This window comes from Trichomonas vaginalis, chromosome V, assembly GCF_026262505.1.
Source record: "Trichomonas vaginalis G3 chromosome V, whole genome shotgun sequence".
Classification (NCBI taxonomy): domain Eukaryota; phylum Parabasalia; order Trichomonadida; family Trichomonadidae; genus Trichomonas; species Trichomonas vaginalis.
The window spans coordinates 31,727,395-31,750,579 of record NC_067207.1 but is presented as its reverse complement, the minus strand read 5'-3'; the positions used below and the strand labels follow the sequence as shown (position 1 = coordinate 31,750,579).

Below are 23,185 nucleotides of genomic sequence, written 5' to 3'. Positions count from 1 at the left end.
GTTAACAAAGAAGTATGAAGCATAAATTTCATCGTTATAACCAAATGCTTCTGGTGCTTTACCCGTGTCATACTGTACAGTACAGTGTATGTCATAACCTTTAGCACGAATGAATTTATATCTTCTTTCATTAACATCTTTTGTCTTCACTTTTTCATCCTGTGTTAAATATTCATGATAATCCGTTATAATCTGTTCATCTGAACTTATATAATGAACATGGTTTTTATCTGCTTTATTATCTAATTTCTCATTAACATCATTCACCTCTAATTCAACTCTTCCGCCAGAACTCTTATTATCATTAATCTTTTTCATTAATTCATTAATTACGTCATAAAGACTATATTCTGTTTTCGGTTCTGTAAATAATGAGTCAAAATTTCTTTTCATCATTACATCACTTACATTAATGATATCAGCTATACCTTTTTCATTTATTCTCTTCATTAGTTCTGCAATAATGACGAATATATAATCTGTTAATTTATTCTCTTCATCAAGGGTTATAGAATGATTTGAAATCGAATCATTAACACCTCTAAATAAATCAATAACTTCAGGATACACGTTTTTAATGTCTCGAATAACCTGACCCGTATCCTCTGGTTTCTCCTTTTCTTCGTGGGCTTCGCCCTCGTCGCTACGCAGCTTTATGTCTCTAGCCACCATCAACGCAGCCATAACCGGAGGGTTTGTTGCTACCTGTTCGAAAATCTGGCCGTTATGTATGGTATATCTAAATAATTTCTTTGTGTTTGTTAAAACATTTGAAACAAGTCTTTTAAAACCATCTACAAAATTTCCCGTTTCACCTAATGTTCTTGCAGCATTTACAAGCTCACCCATTCCCGCTTTTGACCCCAAAAACGTCCATATTGCATTTATTTCACTCTGTATAGTTGTCCATTCAGCGAAACTAACACCCGCATTCGCTAAGTTGAAAATGAAACCCAGTGGATCGAACTTAATTCCGCCTTCTTTTTCAATTTCAACGAACTCACTAACATGAGATTTTAAATATTCTTTCGTTAAAATCGTTTTTCCTGATGTCATGCTGTTAACAGAACTATCACCATCAAAAGTTAACGAATTCAATTTCGTCATTGATGCTTTTATTTCATACACCGCTTTATCTATAGTTTTTGACTCACCTTCTTTAGAAGTGTATGAAACATTAATGAATGAATTATATGTATTCATGAATGAGTTAAAATCAATGATTTTCATTAATGAAGCCTTTAATGATTCATTAACTGTTGAATCCCTTAATTCAATTACTGAACTGTCCTTAATGAAAGGTACACTGCAAACCGTCGTGTTTGGATCAAATGCCGTAGTCGGAGAAGGAGTATTAATGATATAAGTCATTAAATCATTAAGTGACGTAAATAATGTTGTTGTTTTTGATTTAATTTCTTTAGCATCTGTTATATACGGTAATTTTATTTCTGTAGTTTCTGAATTAAAGATATTTGCCAAAATGTTTTGTAAACTGTTTTGAACAGCTGTATAAACCGTTGAATTCGGAACTCTTACGATTTCACCGTCCTTAATAAAGGGCATTGTGCATGGCGTAGTGCTTGGATCAAATCTTTCGGGATTATAATTCAACATATATTCTAATGCTTCATAAACAGACCTATAAACTGTTGTGTTATCTTTTTCAATAATTTCACCATTTACAATGAATGGCATAGTACATGGAGTTAAAATAGGGTCAAACTTTTCATAGTCCTTCCATGTTATATATTTCTCAGTATTTCCATCAGAAATAACAATATATTTGTCAGTAAGTGTGAGAGAGTATTGACCAAAATATAAACGTTTAGCTCTGTCAGCTTCATACGCATATGCAGCAATAGTCATATTTTAATAAGAATAAAATGTTGTTCTATTTACAAAGTACAGACCCGAACGAATACGGGACAGTAAAGCTACAAACAAACTTAGGTCTTCAGAATGAAGCGCTTGCTTTCAGAGTTCTTGACTTCAATACTATCGCAACTTTTGTCATAACAGATGAAACAGATTTCATGGAGCTTGAAATAGATGGAAAGAAGCACGAAATAAGATTTCACAATAATGTAGAATATAAGATGGAAACATTAGCTGGAGTGTTAAATGTTCTCATAAATACTACAATAAACAAGGATAACGAAGAAAACTTAATGAATGTTAAACTTATTGCAGGAGTTTTGAAGTTCAGTTATGTGAAGGAGTTTAAGATAACACGAATGAGTCATAGAGTTCAATTGCTTCTGGGAGCATACCATATGACATTTCCTTTGAAAAGTGTTGACAAAACGATTGAGATGAAATCTGTTCCATACGTATGTTATGACAATTGTTTGTACATTGAGTCAAAAATAGCTAATGTCACAGGTATTTCAGGAGTTAATAGTAAAGGTTCAGTAGAATATAAATCCTTCTGTTATGCAGTCAATTCAATGTTCATTCCAAACGTTCCTGTCATAGCAACTCATTTAGGTAAATGGGTTCGCATTAGTCCTCATAATTTGAAAGACATGCAATTCAGACTTGTTGACTTTCAAGGAGAGCCTGTAGAACTGAAGGCACCAGTGCGAATGACTGTTGAAGTTGACTTTTTAGAAAATATTAAATGCAACAGCTTACAAGAGAACTCAGAGCTAAAAATATAAAGTATGAATGTTATGTATTAGGTCATGAACTTTGGTTGTTGCTGTTTGATGAAACAAATGAGTTAGTTATGTCAGTCAAGAGAACAGAAAAATATTGTGTTAGTGAAAACTGCACCAAGTCAATAAGATTATGTTTGCATTATGAAGATGAGTTCGATAGTGTTGAAGAAGTTTTGGATAGATATTACAAATTGCTAACTTGAAATTTTTTTGACTGACGGCGCAAAGCGCCAAGACCGAAGGTCCTGACTGTTTTAATTTACTAAAACATATTTCAAACAAAGCTTATATTCTGTTGAAAGTTTTGTATACTCGTTTGAATATTTATACTTAAACTCAACTCCTGTAGTTCCTGGTGTTTCAATGATGCGGATGTTACCTATTTTCATGAATATTGGAGTTTGACCACAGCATTCGATTTCAGGGTCGAGATAGTCAATGACACATTGTTTCCCTGTTATTCGTGATATAACATTTTCAAGGTCCTCCTTTGTTAGAATTATTTGGTTCTTACTTATAAGATTTATCAAAAGCTTCTTATCGTCTTTGAGTAAAATTGTTTGGTATAACTGAAGAAGGTAATGGTCTACGTTATCTGAAGGATTTGTTTGAACATTTGTGTAAGGGTTGTCGTTGGCTTCTCTTGAAAGAATTTGGTCTAATGGTGGATACTCTAACTTAACATCTGATGTAGCGTTAGCGTTTGAAGCTGAGTTTAAATTCACCGACTTAAGTTCTGGCTCCTTTTCTTTCAAACACTCTGAACTATAGTTCTTTATGACAATATTGTTTGTCGTTCGTGAGTCAACATTTGATGTTGGTTCAATTGGAACATTAACGGCACCAGCTAAGATGGATTTGCTTCTCATTTCATATAGAATAAAAACCTTTTATATGTATGAAATGAACAATATACTCGACAAGGGTTTGAATGTAAAGCTAACGAATGAAAATATTGTTGAATTCACTGAGACAGGAGCTGTGTATAAAGATGTAGAACTACTGAACAAAAGAGCAAAGGGAAGAAGCAGGAATATGAACAAAGGGTGGAAGCCTATAAAAATTTATGTCAATGATGGCTCAGGAGGTTCAAACATAAAGTATGCAGAAAGTTATAGAGTTTATGCTCTCAAAGGTGAAAAGCCTTCATTTAAGAACAGCTATTCTAACGCATATCCTCAAAAGCTAACGGATGGGGAAGTGGATGATATGAATGACAGCAAAAATATTAACAGAAATGGCGACAGAGATGCATGGAATTTGTTTACCATCAGTCAATTGAAGGTTAAACTTTAAAACAATGTTGGTCGTTCCCATGGAATATTTTTGACTTTAATGGTATTAGTCATGATATGAATCTCAAGGTATGAACGAGGAGAGATGAGAGACTTATATGCTTCCCAAATTTCTTCAAAAGGTAATGTTATACCTGACTGTTTCCAAATGAGTTCAATATCATAACGTGAGAAACCTTGAAAGATAACGAAGTCAGTTATGAGACGTTTTATGTTTAAAGCTAAAAACCTCCATGTTTGCATAAGTATTGCTACAGTTAAGTGATAATGTCTGACTTTAGTAATGATGTTAGCTAATGGTGAGTCTGGTTTTGACACTAAACCTTTTCCGGCGAAGTCGTCACAAACGAGCAGAGTGTTTGAAGGATACTTTTTGAAGGGGTATTTTGAAAGTTTTGACAGAATGTAGTTTGTAAGTCGGTTCATATCGTAAATTCCTGAGTACTGACGTAAGTGGTGTTTGTCAATAATTCTTTCCATCTCCTCAGAAGTCTTTTGCATTCCTGACTGTATAAATTCAACGATGGCATAATATTTCCTCTTACGTCGAATGTAACGTTGAAGAAATTCAATGAGTTCACTGTCTGGAACTTTAACGACAGAGGCTTGAACTTTTGACATAAATGTTTTCGCTGTTGAGTCCATAGAGTCTGAAGTTGCTGATATAATGATTTGGTCATAATATGAGTCATTTCCTAAACGCTCTGTTATGAGTATATGACGAATGAGGTTAAATGTCTTACCTGAACCCATCTTTCCACAATAGAAATACACATCATTTGAACAGAACTCATAGTCCTTACTGAAAGGAAGAATGAGAGAACTGTTGAGCTTTTCACTGCTTTCATTCATGTCTTCATCTACGTCATGTATTAAATGCTTCATTTTAATCTTATTAAAAATGCAAGTCAGAAATATTCAGAACATAGCACCGAGTCTAACTGACAAGAGTATAAAGATATACTATGAACATGTTATGATGAAACCTACCAAAATTCAAGAAAGTCAGTATACTTATGAATATCCAAGACACTGGGTAGAGTATGTAGGAGGTGAGAAAGCTATTGAAATCAGACAAGTTAGAAGTATTCCAGCAGGAAGAACAATATTATTGAAGAACTTTAATGTTTTGAGGTATAATGATGAAACAAAGAAGCAAGATAGTTTTCCTGTTGCTGTGTATGTGAACCTAGACACAGGAGATGACATGAAAGTTTTTAACACAAAGCTTCAAACGGTAGTGAGAGAACAACTGACTGTGGAAGGGCATCCATTACCTTCAGAAGTTACCATAGCATATAATTTTGAAACAAACTCAATAGATTTTAAAGTCGTCTCTGCAAAGAAGTCAGGTTTTACATTTAATGAAGCAGATGTATATTCGAATGAAAACTTCAAAGCTATTGCATGGTTAGATAATGACGATTGCTTTAAGAAAATATTTAAATTCAGTGACTCAAAGATGTCAATAGATGACCTTCGTGGAATGTTACCATCGACGTTTACAGTAGAAGGTTCAGCAGGATTGCTTACAAGATTGTCAATTGGTGGTATTTGGTCTCGTGAGAACATTGTTATAAAATCCAGTATAAGTGAATTTGCTGAAGAATCTATATTATGTCTTTCAAACTATATGTATTCGCCACCGAAGCATTATAGTATAACAAACTTTGTCAGTAAGTTTAACATAAGACTTGTCGAACCTTCTTCAATGAAAGATGTTGTGCTACCTAAAGATGGAAAGGATGGACTCATTATTGAAATGATTTTAATTGCATATTAAATGAGCTTGTTCTTGAAGGTCATTCATGATGAAATAACCGTTGTAGAAGATGTTAGCAATTGTTCAGACATTTTGAAGCGTATAGATGAGATAAGAAAGAAGTTAGATAGACCGCAAAGCGATGAGGGCGAAGCCCGTGAGAACGTTTATGTTTCATTGACTTTCTCCAGTAACGAGAACTTTTATGAGATAATATTGAAGAGAGATGATTTTAATATGGTGTAAATGGTAGCTTGGGCAGCTTTAGGCGCAATGGGAACAAAAGCATTAGCATTTGGAGCAAAAGCACTTGGAGCTTATGACGCAGTAAATAAAATGAGTGGAGGAAGGGTTTCGAAGACATTAGAGAAAAAACCAGAATTTTCGAAAAAGTGACACCAACTATTAAAGTTATTTTATTACTAGATTTATTTACAAATTATAAGATAATATCATTAACCGAATATATTTTTAATATAAATAAAAAACTTTTTTATACAAAAAATTACAATCAATCGATAAATATTATAAAACATTTATTCCAAAAAGATTAAGTAATAGGTGGGATCCTGCATATAATATAATTTTATGTCATAAAGTTTACAAATTTTAGATGGACCACAGTGAGAATGTGAGTGGTTAATTTAAAGGTGGTCTGATAAAGATATCGAAGCTTACTCAACACAGCATGAAGCAGTTTCTAATACACAATCTTACTAGTGGTGTTTCGGTCGCCAGCGCTCTCATAGGGGTGCTGATTTCAAAAACCACTACTTCAAATTATTCAACAATACTCAATGCAGCATGAAGCAGCTACTACTGCTGTATCTTACTGGTAGTGTTTTGGTCGTTGGCTCTTGCACAGTCTCTCAGATTTTCAATTTTTTTTTCAACACTATCTTGTTTCGCTCTCAGAAAGCTATCCTACAAAGACATCGAAGCTTACTCAACACAGCATGAAGCAGTTTCTAATACACAATCTTACTAGTGGTGTTTCGGTCGCCAGCGCTCTCATAGGGGTGCACCGAAATTCAATTGTTAATGATATCAATTCACAAATTGGAATCGAAGATCAGTATGAAATTTAAAATATAAATAAATTTTAATTATATTATTTTTAATTTTTTTAAATAAATATACATATATAAATACATGCATATATACATATATAAATATATACATATATAAATATATACTGTAATAAACAGAAATTCATCAAAAGTGACAGCTCTCAATTTTTTGACATTTGTAAATTCTAAATTGAATGAGAAAAATGAAATAATACTAAGCATAATACAATATTCTAGATTTAATTATAATTAGGAAAAAGTTAGTTTTGAGAGTACTTTTCATAGGCATATAGAATGAAATCTTCTGAAAAATAATATCACATAAACTCATATTATTTTCTAATATATAACTATTTTATATAAAAATCAAATTCAATGATCTTAAAAGCGAAGGATAAACCTCAAAATTTACGAATATAATGAGTGGGAATATAATGCTTATCTATCATAAAACCATATGAAATATCAATTTTTGCTTTACGCCTAATTTTTGACGACAATTAGCAAAAAATGTTAAATGTTAACACTCAGTCCATTTGAATATGAAAAATAAAATTGACTTTGATTAAATGTTTTTATTTATCATGCAATTCTTCTTGCGACCAAAGATTTGAATAAAAGTTCAAAAAATAAGATAGCTTAAAAAATAATATACGGTAGTGTTTACTAATAGATGAATAGTATATAAATTCTATTAAAATGGATTTGATCCAAAAAATATATAAAATTTGATCATAAATAAAATCGTTTTAAATTACTTCTTCAGAGTGGGGGACAAACTCGCCCATTGTCACTTTTTCATTAACCTTAAACTTGTAATTTTCATTATTTTTAATTAACCTTATTTCTTTCCCAATTCCTGATTTATTTTATTCACTTACTATTAAAAGTCACATTTTAATAAAATATAATAATTTATTTATAGCATTTTTTACTATACTGTAATAAAAAATTAATTATAATAAATTAAATGTTTATTAAATCAAATGTTTTCTTTGCAATAATATTTTTAATGTTGAGTAAACAATGTTGGGATCAAGTGTATCATTTTTCAGACCTTTCTGAACAGCTTCAAGCATACTGATGCATTCGACTTTTTTAAATTGTGTCATTTCTTCGAAATCTCTTGTGACTTTTTTGATAACTTTAACACTTCTCTCTGAATCCAGACCTTTAATTTGCAACTTAATCAGGAATGAAGGAACAACACTGGAATATAACTCGATGACAAGTTCATCGAGTCGAAGATTTCGCCTTTCTGGGAAGTACTGGTGCTTCAAAACCTTGAAATGTGATTCCGAGATGTTGTTTGTTCCATCTCCTTCATTTATATAGCGAAGCATCCACCTGTCAAGATGATGGCGCCACTGTCGGTCAAAGTATTCACGGGCAGCAGGTTCCTCATTTAAAATTTCTTCTAAATTGTTGTAAATTTCATCAGGATCAATTTCTTCCTCTTCAGAACCAAAGACCAATAACTTCATTAAGTTATAGAAAGTTTCGAAGTTGGAACGATCTTGAAACTTTTCAGCCTTTCTCATGACAGCGCGCAACACATGAACGCCACACCAAATGATCTGGCATAAGGGGATGGCTGTTTCAACAGCATTTGTGATTTGAGGTGCGCAGTCCATTGAAAAATAAGATGGTTCGCGATTGATGGAGCCAAAATATGCTGTGAGACAAACTTGTATATTTTCACTTGTGTCGGGCCAAACGAAAAAATACAAAAACGGAAAAACAATTGATTCCGCGAATTTGCCAGTGACGGCATAAAATGGTATGCGAGAGCGCAAGAGCTTATAAGTGGAATCAATGTGATAAGTTTGTATTTGATGTGAAAAAGCATTTGCTTCGAATGGGGCGTAATAGAAAATCATACGATCTGGCTCGTGAATAAACTCGATGAGATCATCCGGAGAATGACTCTTAACCATGTCGACAAAAATTGCAAGAGATGTAACATCATCCGCTGAGAAACGGGTATTGATTGCATGAAGGCGTTTAGAAAACTTTTTTAAAGCATCTGTAGATTGTTGAAACATTTCCGGAATGATCCCACTATCAAATGGGATATTAAGATCTTTGAAACACCTTAATTGTGCGTAAACACGGTCTTGATTTGATTCAAAGTATCTTGTTAAATAAGATCTATAAAAATATGATGTAATTTGTTGTGATTTGTTTGGAAAAGGGGCAGAATGATTGTGGGTGTTAATACATTTTCGTATGTGGTACTTGTCATCGGGAAGTGTATCAACAAGGAAGCGACATGGACAATTCGGCCACTTACAATTAAATTGGATTTGATTTCTTTCTTTCCTAGTTTTATATGAATAACTACAACCTGCTTGGATTTCTTGTTGCACTCCATACTTAAGCAACTCGATATATGTGAGTTCGTGATCTTGGATCTGCATTAAAATGAAATGATTTGAAAGAATAAAGAATTTTGAATATATTGGTCTTATTTTGATAAGCTTGGTCGTGTTTTGAATAGCTTGGCCATCTAATTCAATTATGATCTTTGAAAATTAGGTGAAATAAAACTAAACATAAATGTAAAACTAGGGATATGAAATTTTGGTTGTACACCACTTGTATGTGCCGGATACCATTGTGTCAAATTTTTTCTGAAATTAACTTTAAAAGTACTAAGTAAGATCATGAGATATAGCAATATATGTTTAAACCAACTTATATTTTGGTTGTACACCACTTGTATGTGCCGGATACCATTGTGTCAAATTTTTTCTGAAATTAACTTTAAAAGTACTAAGTAAGATCATGAGATATAGCAATATATGTTTAAACCAACTTATATTTTGGTTGTACACCACTTGTATGTGCCGGATACCATTGTGTCAAATTTTTTCTGAAATTAACTTTAAAAGTACTAAGTAAGATCATGAGATATAGCAATATATGTTTAAACCAACTTATATTTTGGTTGTACACCACTTGTATGTGCCGGATACCATTGTGTCAAATTTTTTCTGAAATTAACTTTAAAAGTACTAAGTAAGATTATTTATTTTTGCATAATATAATGCCAATATGGTTTCTTTTAATTTTATTTCATTTATAAGCAAATCAGATTTACCCAAAAACTCCACTCCATAAGCGTTCATTTGCTAAATTAAAAAGTGACAATGGGCTAGTCTGTCCCTTTCTCACTTCTTCATTTAAATTATAACAATTATTTTTGGTTTTATATTTTTTTGGATCAAATCCATTTTAATAGAATTTATATACTATTCATCTATTAGTAAACACTACCGTATATTATTTTTTAAGCTATCTTATTTTTTGAAATTTTATTCAAATCTTTGGTCGCAAGAAGAATTGCATGATAAATAAAAACATTTAATCAAAGTCAATTTTATTTTTTATATTCAAATGGACTGAGTGTTAACATTTAACATTTTTTGCTAATTGTCGTCAAAAATTAGGCGTAAAGCAAAAATTGATATTTCATATGGTTTTATGATAGATAAGCATTATATTCCCACTCATTATATTCGTAAATTTTGAGGTTTATCCTTCGCTTTTAAGATCATTGAATTTGATTTTTATATAAAATAGTTATATATTAGAAAATAATATGAGTTTATGTGATATTATTTTTCAGAAGATTTTGTGTTCTTCTTCAAAATTTTATTTTTTATTAAAAAGAATCTTTACAAAATATACATTTACTTTAATTAATATTTAAAAACGTGCTCTATCAAAAGTTCCAAAAATTCAATATTTTAGCTTTTCTGAGGTGTCACTTTTGATGAATTTCTGTTTACAACAATACATATATAAATATATACATATATAAATATATACATATATAAATATATACATATATAAATATATACATATATAAATATATACATATATAAATATATACATATATAAATATACATATATAAATATACATATATAAATATACATATATAAATATACATATATAAATATACATATATAAATATACATATATAAATATACATATATAAATATACATATATAAATATACATATATAAATATACATATATAAATATATTTATATATATAAATATATAAATAACAAAATACAATCAAAAAATAGTGTTTGGAAATTTAAGGTTGAGTGTCACTTTTTCGTAAATTCTACCACACTCTTAGCATTTGGAGCAAAATCACTTGGAGCTTATGACGCAGTATATAAAATGAGTGGAGGAAGGGTTTCGAAGACATTAGATGCAAATAAAGGAAAGATTGGAGGCTGGGTTGCAAAGAAGTTAAGATTAAATAAAATAGGACTCATAAATAAAGCATCCAATTTGGTTGCGACTGAGTCAGAAAATGCTTTAGGAAAGGACGATGAGTTTGCAAAACACGCAAAAGACTTTAATGACCAGATGAAAGGTGAAACAATGCATTTAAATAGAGTCGATGGAACTAAAGAAAATGTTTCTTCTCCACTAGTAGTTCTTCCGTATGGTCCCTATGGAATGTATGGAAACCCTTACGAAAGACCATTTGACCAATTGACTGGTGGAAGTAATTGGTATCATTACGGCCGAAGAAGAAAGACAGTCAAGTTGGAGACAGACGTGAAGAAAGCAACTAAAAAGAAACCAAGGAAGAGAGTTATAAAGCAATGAATTCAACAGGGTAGAAATGAGGTTAGAAATCGGGTTAGATCTAACCTTCTACCCTAAATTTATTTTTGGTGTAAATTCACAAGGTTAGTTATCGGGTTAGAAATCGGGTTAGATCTAACCTTCTACCCTAAATTTATTTTTGGTGTAAATTCACAAGGTTAGTTATCGGGTTAGAAATCGGGTTAGATCTAACCTTCTACCCTAAATTTATTTTTGGTGTAAATTCACAAGGTTAGTTATCGGGTTAGAAATCGGGTTAGATCTAACCTTCTACCCTAAATTTATTTTTGGTGTAAATTCACAAGGTTAGTTATCGGGTTAGAAATCGGGTTAGATCTAACCTTCTACCCTAAATTTATTTTTGCGCTATGTTTTCATACGTGTGAGGGTGGTGATATCATTTATTTTTAAATAAATGTGGGAACAAAAATAAAGCATATCTACTCAACAGGAATGAGACCCTTACTGACTATGTATTCGTTTAATGCTTGATGAAAACAATGGTACATATTATCGTATGGGTATACACAACGTCTGTTTCCATCGTCGTCGTATATGTAGAGCTCAAATCCAGTCCAACCTTCTTTTGTACAATATGTAGCTTTATTTAAGTATGCATTTATGTAGATAAGGCAATTTTCTTCATCGCTCCAGAAATAATTTTTGGTCATTGTTGAAATAGTTTTCGTTCCTCTACGTCCATAAGGAATGTATGCAATAAATTTAGCATCATAAGGTATTATAATATATTCAGGATTTCTTTCATCGTCAATGGGTCTGTCTTTGTTAAAATGCATGTTTCTCAGTTTTACTTGAGTTTTGAATAGTTCACGGAAACGTTCTGGGAAAGAGTCATAGTAAATGTAGTCAGAGATGTCTTTGTAATGAAATAAAAAATTAAAAAAAAATAAAAATAAGGTTATTTTTTATTTAGTGAGGACGGTAGTGAATTCGTTAGTGAAGTCGTTAGTGAAGTCGTTTATGTGTCAGATGGTTTTGTAAATATTTAAGGTTAAGTTGGTGTTATGGTTGTGTTGTAAAATATACGTTACCGGTTTCGTAAAGTGTCAAACTGTTATCTTGGGTAAGGTGGAACGCAGTGCCACAGTACCCAACATAGTCATACTAACTTTTATTTCATTATCACAAAATGAAGATTTTACTTCAACACCACAATCAAGAAGATAAACAATGCTTAGAATATAGTTCTCTTTTATGATGCACCAATAAATTTCTGTTTTCATCTTATTTAAATCGAATACACCTTGATATTTTATTTTTTGGTAGTTATAATTACCGTTTCTAATGATATTGTAGTAACTTATATTCAATAAGAGGAGCTTAATTCCATTACAATAATGGATCATGCAAGCTTGCTTTGATGTGCTTTGACTACAGTTATAAAACGAAGAAAATTTAAGGCTGCAACTTGAATGTAAATACTCAATATTAACACCTGCATTTTGGATGGCGCAATTGTTTGTAAAATTACCATTTTCGGTTTCGGATTGGCCATAATAGTTATCAATGGGATATTTTTTGTCACTTTTACCACAAAAATTGACACTTGTCATTATTAAATTGTTCTTTTTATTGGGTGATGACGAAACATATGATCTCATAACTTGGCCTCTTCCCTCTGATACTGAATGAAAGAAACATGCCTTGTTGAAAACGATTTCCCCGTTGTTGTAATATATAGATCCGCCGTCACTTTTTGATGAACAAGAATAGAATATAGATTTTTCAATCAACGATAATGTTTGTGCGGTATTTGCTGTAAACTTTAGTGCAGTATCGGCTGTGATGATTAAGGGTGCACCCGTATGTACGTTTATTTGAGAGGAGGAGGATTACCCTCTCAATTTTGAGGGATTCGTTAGTTTATTTTCTCGATGAATATGCAATAAAATTTGATTTTTACCTTATCAATATACTTCATATAATATACACATGTTCATGTAAAAACTTTTTCCAAAATCCTCAGTAGGGTTGTTAAAAATATCAAAAATTAGCGTTTTGAAGACACCATGGTGTCTTATAATTTTCCCTTCCTTATTGGCGTGTAGAAATAAATGCGCCAATAGATTGAAGAAGAATTGTTTTTCTCTTAATGAACTTTAATCCTTTTGATATAAGAATATTAAAAACATTAATATAATTTCGATTTCGGAAATTAAATTTCCAAATTTTTTGTCGATTTCGGAAATAACAGGATCCCGCATCCAACACGCAACAACAAAACACAAAACACACTTTTTGGTTCTTTCATCGTTTTAATCGTAATTTATGTAATACATGATTTGGATAAATTTTACAAAAATAGAACCTATATTATATTCTTTTCAAAGATTCTTGCAAATCATCAAAAATAATTGTATTTTAAAAAACGATCAAATTATCCTTTCATTATTTTAAACTTAAATTAGTTTTTATGATTGATTAAAGCAATCATATTTATTCATCATTAAATAAACAAAAAAAATAATATTTGAGAGTTATTTCAAAAAAAAACACATTGAATTTATTAATTTGTCTCAATTTCAGTATTATAAATTTTTATAATTTCAATATTTTGAAATACACTTTTTAATATTTCAATATTTATGATATTTCAATGTATTAAGTGGTCTCAAATTGAGCTTCTCAAATATAAGTTGGCCTATTCAAATAATAAAATTAAATAATATTTAAAATAATAAATAAAAGTGATTGAGGTCATAGCAAAACGGCTGTTTCAGTCATTAATTCTTAAAAATAAAAGGGGTAAAAACTAAATAAAATGGGTAAAATTCAATAGTGTCTGTGCTATCGTTCAATTTGAAGGTGTCTTTTGAAACCGCAAGGCACATTGAATTTTTGAATAGTGTATTATGGTTTGACAGACACCAATGAAAAAAATAAAATGATATTTATTTTAAATATATAAGATCCTTATATAAAATATAAATATTTTATCGTTTTATTTTCTTGTTTTAGAAATGTTTTTATTGAAAAATCAATAAAACGAGTAGGTGCCAAAAGTGCTTACTCTTAAACAACCATCGGATTTCCGGGTGAAATCGTGACACACTTTCGTCTTTCGTAGGCAGTGGTGGTTGTTACAAAAGGTAACTTCGAATGTAGCGTGAAATCTGCAAAAAAAATTCTGAAATTTGAATGGAGAACACAAAAATTGAATAGTTTACGTCAATAAAAAAGAGAAAAATGAAGCCAATGTGTCTCGAACCTAGGACTTAGAGCAGCAATCCCACTGTTTATCACATTACACTACATGCATCTCTCACCTCAGTGAATGAGATCAACTATATGATAACTTTTTCCCCATTATATTCTTGTGGAAAAGTGACAAATAGCAACTTTGACCCTCTCTCTCAATAAAACTAACTCCAAAATAAAATTTTTGATTTAAAGACACTATGATGACACCAGGCAAATCTTCCAAGACACCTATCGTCGGGAATCTAACAACCCTAATCCTCAGGAATTAAGGGATTTTTGAATTTTAAGAATTTTTTTCGAATTTTTTCGAAAAAAAATATTTTCAGAACAGCCTTAACGGCTAAGATTTAGGAACAATGTTAAGTATCAAAAAGAAAGGAGGTCTGATATAGACAACATATATCGTTGAAGGTTGAAAAAATCTCTAATATTTGAGCCCAAAATTTCAAATTTTAATTTTTTGAAAAAAGAGGCCACCCGTATGTACGTTTATTTGAGAGGATGATTATATTTTTGAAAGGGTGAAACATTATGAATATGTTAATTATATAATAATATGTATTATTATAAAAAAGAAAAAATAAAGCACGTTAAAATTTTTCTTTCTTGATTTTTTACAAAATCTACTTAGAATTATGCAAAATATGACTAAATAATTATAAATTTCAAGTTAAATTTTAATTTTGATAAATAATTTAAATTTCAAAATATCAAGTTCAGTTCGAATATGTATGTAGTAATTACTCAATAAAGTGCCAAAATCCTATTAAAATATATGAACATTTTCAACATTTTAATGTTTTTATTTAAAAATTTGTATGGCATTCCAAACGGGAACCGCGGTTGGTTACCATGGATTTCCGTCACCGGTCACATTTTAAAGATTTTTTAAGCCTTATAAAAATATGCTTTGTAAATCGGCAAAAATTTGGTAATTTTCTTCGACTAATAAATCTGCGAATAGCATTTATAATACAAGAACAATCTTTTAAAATGCGTTTGATTCATTTTTGTATAATTTCATATAGGCACATATATTCTTCCGGGACTTTCCGTGATTTTACCGTAAAATCATTAGTTTACACCAATTTTTCCGTATTTTGAATAGTTTACTGCACTTTTTCCGTAAAATTGAGTTACGGGAATCCGCAAAATTTCCGGACCTCATTTTTCATAGAATATAATAATAATATTTGATAAAAAGATATATTATTTATATTTTTGATTTTTGAATTACGGAAAAAGTGAATTGATAACTTGATTTTTTATATGGTTAATTTTTCAAATGATATTATGAAGATCTAAAATATTAAAAGTAAAAAATTGAATTACGGAAAAAGTGAGGTCAAAAGTGAAATAAATTTGCAGAACAATTTTCATTGAAATAAGCTTTATTTTTCATTATTAATAACAATGCAAAAAATATTTATCACGGGTTCAAAATTTAAAATTAAATATTTTAATAATTTACATCTTATTCTTTATTTTATATTTAACCCGTGAAAATATCATTTAAAAATTGAATATATTCAAAAAGCTTTATTTTTATTATGACTGCATGGGATCCTCATGTATATGATGAGTGGATTCCATATAAAAAGACGAAATATCCACCAACTCCTGAAACATTGGAAATAAAGTGTGGGAAAAAATGTTTCACTACGATCGGCTATTATGAGAATGAGCCTAATCAATCAGACAAAGGAAGGCTCTTTACATACTGTGCCGAATGTAGTGAAACATTAGTTCAAGGGCAGTTCGTGCGATGCATTAAAAAAGCAGGAAAAATGATTTTAAAGATCATAAGTGCAAATTTTTACTCCCAATGCCCAACTACGTTCCTGCTGAGCACCAAGTTGAGAATACTCAGCAAGCAGTTGGCTCTGGTAATGATCCTTCGTTAGAAGAGATCATTGCCAGGCTTATTGCGAGCCTAGATATAAGCCTTTATGCCACAATGAAGCCAGCATTTAAAAGCTTCCTAGAGAGCTTCGCCAAATGGCTTAAAAATAAAGTCAATCGCGAACAGGGCATCAACTTTACAATCCCAGACATTGAGTTCACACGGCGCGGTGTCAGAGAGGCATTGATTACTTTAGGCAAAACAGACTCCTCTCGGGGCCTAAAGTTCTGCGAGGAATTCCGCATCTTCTCAATTTCCCTGGACTGCGGAACACACGGCAGCCGTCATGGTCTATTCTCTTGTGTGTGCAATCCAGGCAAAACAGATCGCCACCAATTCTTCGACACAACAATTTCGACTAATTGGACATACGAGGACTACCATACGTGGTTTGATTCTCTTAAGGTTAATAAAAACCACGTAGCTGGAGTAGTCGGAGATGGTTTGACAGCCCAGGTTAAAGGACTCTGCCACTGGAGGCCAGAAGGAGCCCTTTTCCCTGGCTTACAAACCGTGTACATTCGTCGCCTTAACCACGTCTTGAACAATGCTATTGTCCACGCACGTAAGCAATGTCCATTGTTGAATGAACTGATGAATAGAGTTCACCAGATTATCATTATCTTTAAGAATCACGATATGAGAGCGAGATACAAGATCAGGGTTCCATCAATCCCGGAAACTCGCTGGCTCTACATATATGATACTCTGTTTTTCATCTTTGATAATCTGGAAACAATTAATACTGCTTTAAGAAGTGGAGATCTTCCACTATCCCTTTCCAGAGCTACACGTGAACAGTTACAATGGACACGTGATGGAATTCCTCCACTCTTTAAAGATGCTTTAATGATATTCAAGCCATTAAAGCTGTTATATACGAAAACGATAAAAACAGTTTGACAGAAAAGTGACAACTTTACATGTCAAAAATATAAAAAGTGACATTTTATTCATCATTATCTTCTTCATAATTTATTTCATATTCTTCTTCATATCCACCTTCATATTCTTCACTTTGTCCCTCCTTCTCTTTTTTACCATCTTTATTATCGATTTCTTCTTCCTCATCTTGGAGTTCTGGTATTTCTCTAGCATGTACTGATCCTGGGAGAAAGTCTTGGGTAACTCCATCAACGACCCATTTGGCAGGCATTCCTGGTCTCCAAGTTAGTATACATATCAAGGGTACTGAGGCACTGCGCGCCTCCTTACCCATTATATGTGAATTTGACACTTTACAAAACCGTTAACGTATATTTTACAACACAAACGACAACACTAACTTAACCTTAAATATTTACAAAGCCGCCAACCAATTCACCTCACTAATGTAAAAAATAAACGTTCTCACTTACAAAAGTATTGCAACTCCTCCCATTGCTGTGCTTCACACAACAGTTCATATTCTTCTGACTCACTTTCTTCTTCATATAGGTCAAAGTCACTGTCAAAATAAATGTTAGTAAGTTTTGACAAAGATAATGAAACACGTTTACCGTTTGTATCGTATGCTTGTATAAACTTTCCATTATGCTTGTAGTCATAAACACTCAAACTAACTTTACCCTTTCTCCCTCGTATCTGATAGAATGTATTTTCACGAGGAACGAAGAACAAATTCTTGAACTCATGACCGTTGTAGTTTGTTATCTCAATAGTTTTCGTCATTTATATAAAAATAAAATAAAAATAATTTTAAAAATAAAATAAAAATAAATGATATCACCACCCTCACGCGTATGAAAACATAGCACAAAAATAAATTTAGGTGAAGTGGTGAGATCTCACCTCTTTTTTCACCTGTTTTTTCACCCTGTTGAATTCATTGCTTTATAACTCTCTTCCTTTATCCAACTCTTCTAACTTCTTCTTAAGTTCAGCAATGTTGTCCTCATGAAGTTTAATCTTTCTCAAAATTCCTTCTTTATCTAATGGTTGCTTTATCTTTCTAAACTGAACTCTACCATCCTTCATAGTATGAATGTAAAAACCTTCTGGAATAGTTCCTGATTTAATGTATTCTACCAAAAACTTTTGTTTCATTGCTTCAGTGACTTTATTTGTCATTTCAATCAAATAAAAATTTTAATATTAAATAAAAATAACGTTATTTTTTCAGTAAGGAAACGCAGGAGTTTTACGATTTATTTGAGGAGTAGGTTCTGGTTTAAATGTTGGAGTCGGTTTAGGAGTTGACTTTTGAACAGGAGTTTGTACTTCCATAGGTTCAGGAGTCATTGAAGGTTTTGGCGAAGGTGTTGGAGTTTGTTTAACTTCAGCTACTTCAGTATTATTTACAACATTTGCTTTATTTCTTTTCAACATCATAACTGCTCCTGCTGTAGCTAGCAAACCTAGTGGGAGACCATATCTTATATAAGGACTTGACCAAATGCTATTTTTGACAGGAGCTGGTGGAACACCTAACCTTGGTGAGACTGCTCTTTGCCATTGTGCAGCTCGTAAGAAATATTCAATAGGTGCTCCATAATCGTTTGGTAAAGTTTGTTTCATAGATGGTGAAGGTTCACGAGAGCTTGATGAAGAACTCATTTATAAGCTTTAAAAATAAACGTTCATCCTTTATTCCTCACTGTCGTCCGTAGCTAAGTTATAGTCATCTAATCTTATTATTGGGATTCCATTAGCACGCACCTGAATGGCAAAGCAACAATCCCTCATAAATCCAATAAGTGGCTTTGGTACATTTTCAGTTGCTAGTTCAATAGGTCCTTTAACAGACAATTTGTATGTTATTGGAGCAGTAGATGTTTGACCTTGCTGGAAGCAAAAGTCCACTTCTGTTGGAAAACCACATAAGAAATGTGTGTTGTCATAGCTATCCCATTTATGTTCCACACTACCATCATCCACCAATGACCTCATAACATCTTCATTAAATCCTATCATATCATTGTTTGTATTGCAAGCGTTCGCAACCATTTCATAAAATACAGGTCCATATGATTTTTCAGGTTCTGCAGGCATATTTCCATAAGCTCCCATGGAAAGCTGAAGATATTTAAACTTAGGGTTCTCAAAATTAACATAATAGTTGTCTTTCTTTCTAAATAGTGCCCAAATACTTTTAACATTAATAGGCGTATAAGCTGCTGTAAATGTTGCACTTGAACTATCTGTATTCTTTGAGAATGAACCGTCCATAGGAATCCAATCCATAACTTTAACAGGAAAACATAAAGCCTCGTTTGTATAATGTTCTACAAGTTCTGTATAAATGTTAGGGTCTAAAGAGAATGACTTTGGATGAATGAAACATTCATTAAAATCCATCTTTGTTCGAAATAGTTGCTGGGTTACAGTTGTAATAGTAACTGTTCCACTAGCTTCTACTGCCTTCGTTATCATAGTGAATGGTTCATTCCATGGAACAAATTTATTTGTCGGTGGATTTGAATCTGAAGCAAATGCAACTTTAAGAGTTGGATTGAAAGCAATGATATCATTTACAGATATAGATGTGCATTGTAAGGCGTCGCTACTGAACTTTACTTTAAGCTGAATGTTTCCTGCAAACTGGAATAAATCGAATAGCTTCTAATGGAAGGAATCTTTAACAGGAATTCTTAAACGAAGCTTAAAATCAAATGATTTTCCTGCTGTAATCGGCCACTAACAATTTGTCCTGTTCTGCATGTTCCCGAATGACTCCATACATCTTCATGTCGAGTCTTTGAGAAAACATCTACTTTCTTTATTTGTTCGGTAGTTTGTGAGTTTGAAGTTATATATGCTTCTTCTCTTGCGTTGTCTTGAGAATATACGATACGACCATTTGCAAGGATTTGATATCCAGCAACTGCATAGAAAGCGTCATCGAAACCAATCCAAATCCTGGTGGGTTTGTTTTATTGGAACCTGAACCAATTTCTTTATCTACAATAAATTGACCTTCCATTTTATACGTAATGAATGTATTGTAAAGGTCCAACATATTTTCACCAGGAGGTGAGAGATTGAATGTTACCCATGTGTTATCTTTAGCAGTTCCAGGTTGTGATGGAATCTTTGCGTCAGAATATTTTCTATTAGTGTCACCAATTTGAACTGCATTGTCTATGATATCGAAATATGAGCGAATCTGATGAATATGCTCTGCTGGAGTAAATTCGTTTAGCTGTTCGTTCTGCATGTATTTACTTCAGATAAAAATATCTATTTACTTCATTATTCTCACTCTTCTTCTTGGCATTCGTGGTGGAAGTTGTTTCTTGACATTTTCAATGAACTGTACATTCTCTTTTGTCTCAACTTCTATCACTGGCGGGTCAGGGTTCTTTGACTCGGTTTGTTTTTCAATGAAATTCACGAACTTTGCAATAAGCTCTTGGTTCGTTATTGAAAGTACATCTGGCTTCTTTTCTTCTGGTTCTATTGACTTTTCAGTTTGAACAGAAGGTTTTATATGGGCTTCGTGGACTTCACCCTTACCATACACCTTAATGTTGTCGCTCTCTGTATTCGCTAATGGAACCTTTCTTTTTCTTACATATATTTTACCATCTTTACTCTGACTTACATAATAGAAAGGATGTTGTATTCCTCTGGCGTCATTTAATATAATAGACTCTCGCTCTGATTTTGACAAGCTCATTTTACATCGGTTAAAGTTTTAATTTTGTTTTTTATCTGCAGTCAAATGACTCAGACAAGCCCTACGGACAAGACCCAAGGGGTCATAGATGTTGAAGCATTGAAGAAAGAAATTCGTGAGCAAATTTTATCCGAACTGAAGGAACAAAAACAAGAACAAAAGCCAGAGAGACCAAAGAGAAAACTTAGTGAAAAACAACTTGCTGCATTAGCTGCTGGAAGACAAAAGAACCCAAGACTACTGGCGAAGAAAGCTAGAGAAGAAGATGAAGCAAAAGCTAAAGAAGCAAAAGCAAAGAAAGAGTAAATGGTTTATTTTTATCCGAATTAAATGTATAGACAAATACCTTTATCTGTTGCGTTCAGTAGTGAAAACCCTGACGTCAAAATAAAGGGGAACAGAGTAACGTTTAAGTTTCCAACAGACTGGATTGTGAACATAAATGAAGAGAAGTACATTGGCATAACATCTATGTATATAACACGTGCTTTCAGAAAGGTTGACTTTATACTTCAAGTCGAGATAGAAAATGACGAACAGTCTTTAAGCGCCCAAAACATTCACATATACAAATACTTTAAAGACGATACAACATTGCAACAATGTATGATTTCATTTAATGAGATGTTCGAGAAAAAGTTCAACATTGAAGTACAAACTTTACAGCCTTTACGTGAGTTTCTTGCACAACTGAAAGAAGAAGGTAGTCAGCCACAACTTATAGACTTTCATTATGAGTTTAATGAAAATGAAGATGGAACTCATGACTGTCAGTTTGTTGTATTCTCACCATTCAATGAAGTCGCTAAAAAGAAAAAAAATCCATTACGTATAAGATTTCAAATCTCTGAACCAAGTGATGATTTCAAGAATGTTTTCAATTATGATGCAATGCTTCCGAGGAAAAATGAATTTTCCGAAATTAGATTTCCAGGTATTTGGGATAGAAAGCAAGCTATATTATATTCAAACTTAAGTAAGGGAGTTGAAAATGAGTTCATTGGTCATACAAGAACTTCACCACTTCCTAACCCTAAATACTATAAATTAACTGGCTTCAATCGTGAGTTTTGGATAGACATGTTCTCCACTCATGACCATAAAGCACCTGTTTTGCTACCTCCAGACCATAAGGACTGTCTCTACATTGAAGCACAACTCTTAAACTCTACCATCGCAGTATTGTAAATGACCACATGAGCTTATTTTTATCACGAATGACCTCATTGCTGACAAAAATAAATGACCTCAGAACTTCAACTTACGAATAAAGCTTGTTTTAGTCGTTATTGAGAAGTTAAACTTCTCTTCAAAGCAAGGTTGACATGACTTACATAAGTCAAATCCAATCTCTTGACCGTCATAAAGTGCTTTATATAACTTCATTAAACTGAACTCAGAGTCTTTGTCATATGTTCCTTGCGGAACCATTAAACCTTTATCTTCATCATAGAAACACTGAACAGAGTCAGGAAACATTTCATTAGCGGTTAAAGCAATAACATCTTGTTTGACACCTTTCATTCTGCAGTGAAATGCAACTTCATTTAAATCATTCGTGAGTAAGTCTATGTAAGTCTTCTTTCCACAAAATATTGACTTGTATGCTAAACTTTGTTTTCCAGGTGTGATTTCTGCAAAGTCGCTATGAAATTGACCAAGGTTTTTACCAATGAGAACTCTTCCATAACGTTTCTCAAACTCTTCAGCTAAACGAGGGATATCTTCATTGTAGAGATGCATACTGTCCGTATCGCTATAAAAGATGTCCATTCCTAAGTCCTCAGCAGTACAGAATACTTCACACATTATTCTCTTCGACATAGACAGAATGTTAACACCAAGTGGACAGAAGTTAAAGTGTCTGCAAATGCTTTTCGTTAGCTTGAAAATAGTTTTATCTGAACCATCCAAACCTTCGAACTTCACTATATGGTTGTAGTTTCTGATGGCATATCTTATAGCATCTTTGTCATTTACTATGGTTATTTTTGACTCAATAGGAGATAGAATAGTT

At 32.3% G+C, this 23,185-nt stretch overlaps 13 protein-coding genes across 13 annotated transcripts, besides 6 other annotated features; 5 read left to right on the top strand and 8 right to left on the bottom strand.

Annotated features, from left to right (window-relative positions):
- Positions 1-12,556: part of a mobile genetic element that runs on past the window's edge.
- TVAGG3_0439390 (uncharacterized protein) lies at positions 1,887-2,663 on the top strand (the record flags this gene model as incomplete). The annotated part of the gene is made up of 1 exon (XM_051234145.1): positions 1,887-2,663. One exon carries the CDS (start codon positions 1,887-1,889, stop codon positions 2,661-2,663), a length of 777 nt encoding a protein of 258 aa, XP_051103875.1.
- TVAGG3_0439380 (uncharacterized protein) lies at positions 2,918-3,532 on the bottom strand (the record flags this gene model as incomplete). The annotated part of the gene is made up of 1 exon (XM_051234144.1): positions 2,918-3,532. The coding sequence occupies one exon, from the start codon at positions 3,530-3,532 to the stop codon at positions 2,918-2,920; it is 615 nt and encodes a 204-aa protein (XP_051103874.1).
- On the top strand, positions 3,558-3,959 carry TVAGG3_0439370 (uncharacterized protein; the record flags this gene model as incomplete). The annotated part of the gene is made up of 1 exon (XM_001320220.1): positions 3,558-3,959. One exon carries the CDS (start codon positions 3,558-3,560, stop codon positions 3,957-3,959), a length of 402 nt encoding a protein of 133 aa, XP_001320255.1.
- TVAGG3_0439360 (protein of unknown function, DUF4106 family) lies at positions 3,956-4,810 on the bottom strand (the record flags this gene model as incomplete). The annotated part of the gene is made up of 1 exon (XM_051234143.1): positions 3,956-4,810. The coding sequence occupies one exon, from the start codon at positions 4,808-4,810 to the stop codon at positions 3,956-3,958; it is 855 nt and encodes a 284-aa protein (XP_051103873.1).
- TVAGG3_0439350 (uncharacterized protein) lies at positions 4,860-5,741 on the top strand (the record flags this gene model as incomplete). Its single annotated transcript, XM_001320221.1, has 1 exon — positions 4,860-5,741. One exon carries the CDS (start codon positions 4,860-4,862, stop codon positions 5,739-5,741), a length of 882 nt encoding a protein of 293 aa, XP_001320256.1.
- Positions 6,919-6,955: a mobile genetic element.
- Positions 7,556-9,965: a mobile genetic element.
- On the bottom strand, positions 7,768-9,210 carry TVAGG3_0439330 (MULE transposase domain-containing protein; the record flags this gene model as incomplete). Its single annotated transcript, XM_001320222.1, has 1 exon — positions 7,768-9,210. One exon carries the CDS (start codon positions 9,208-9,210, stop codon positions 7,768-7,770), a length of 1,443 nt encoding a protein of 480 aa, XP_001320257.1.
- Positions 10,551-10,588: a mobile genetic element.
- On the bottom strand, positions 11,866-12,096 carry TVAGG3_0439300 (uncharacterized protein; the record flags this gene model as incomplete). The annotated part of the gene is made up of 1 exon (XM_001320224.1): positions 11,866-12,096. The coding sequence occupies one exon, from the start codon at positions 12,094-12,096 to the stop codon at positions 11,866-11,868; it is 231 nt and encodes a 76-aa protein (XP_001320259.1).
- A 4,865-nt stretch (positions 12,557-17,421) lies between the features above and the next one.
- Positions 17,422-17,483: a mobile genetic element.
- A 235-nt stretch (positions 17,484-17,718) lies between these two features.
- Positions 17,719-23,185: part of a mobile genetic element that runs on past the window's edge.
- TVAGG3_0439270 (repellent protein 1 family) lies at positions 18,669-19,106 on the bottom strand (the record flags this gene model as incomplete). Its single annotated transcript, XM_051234142.1, has 1 exon — positions 18,669-19,106. The coding sequence occupies one exon, from the start codon at positions 19,104-19,106 to the stop codon at positions 18,669-18,671; it is 438 nt and encodes a 145-aa protein (XP_051103872.1).
- Positions 19,137-19,559, bottom strand: TVAGG3_0439260 (uncharacterized protein; the record flags this gene model as incomplete). The annotated part of the gene is made up of 1 exon (XM_051234141.1): positions 19,137-19,559. One exon carries the CDS (start codon positions 19,557-19,559, stop codon positions 19,137-19,139), a length of 423 nt encoding a protein of 140 aa, XP_051103871.1.
- TVAGG3_0439250 (uncharacterized protein) lies at positions 20,734-21,168 on the bottom strand (the record flags this gene model as incomplete). Its single annotated transcript, XM_051234140.1, has 1 exon — positions 20,734-21,168. One exon carries the CDS (start codon positions 21,166-21,168, stop codon positions 20,734-20,736), a length of 435 nt encoding a protein of 144 aa, XP_051103870.1.
- On the top strand, positions 21,214-21,474 carry TVAGG3_0439240 (uncharacterized protein; the record flags this gene model as incomplete). Its single annotated transcript, XM_051234139.1, has 1 exon — positions 21,214-21,474. The coding sequence occupies one exon, from the start codon at positions 21,214-21,216 to the stop codon at positions 21,472-21,474; it is 261 nt and encodes an 86-aa protein (XP_051103869.1).
- TVAGG3_0439230 (uncharacterized protein) lies at positions 21,499-21,905 on the top strand (the record flags this gene model as incomplete). Its single annotated transcript, XM_051234138.1, has 1 exon — positions 21,499-21,905. A coding segment is annotated over one exon (407 nt), but the record flags the coding sequence as incomplete, so codon positions are not given.
- On the bottom strand, positions 22,417-22,977 carry TVAGG3_0439220 (organellar and viral DNA polymerase type B; the record flags this gene model as incomplete). Its single annotated transcript, XM_051234137.1, has 1 exon — positions 22,417-22,977. One exon carries the CDS (start codon positions 22,975-22,977, stop codon positions 22,417-22,419), a length of 561 nt encoding a protein of 186 aa, XP_051103867.1.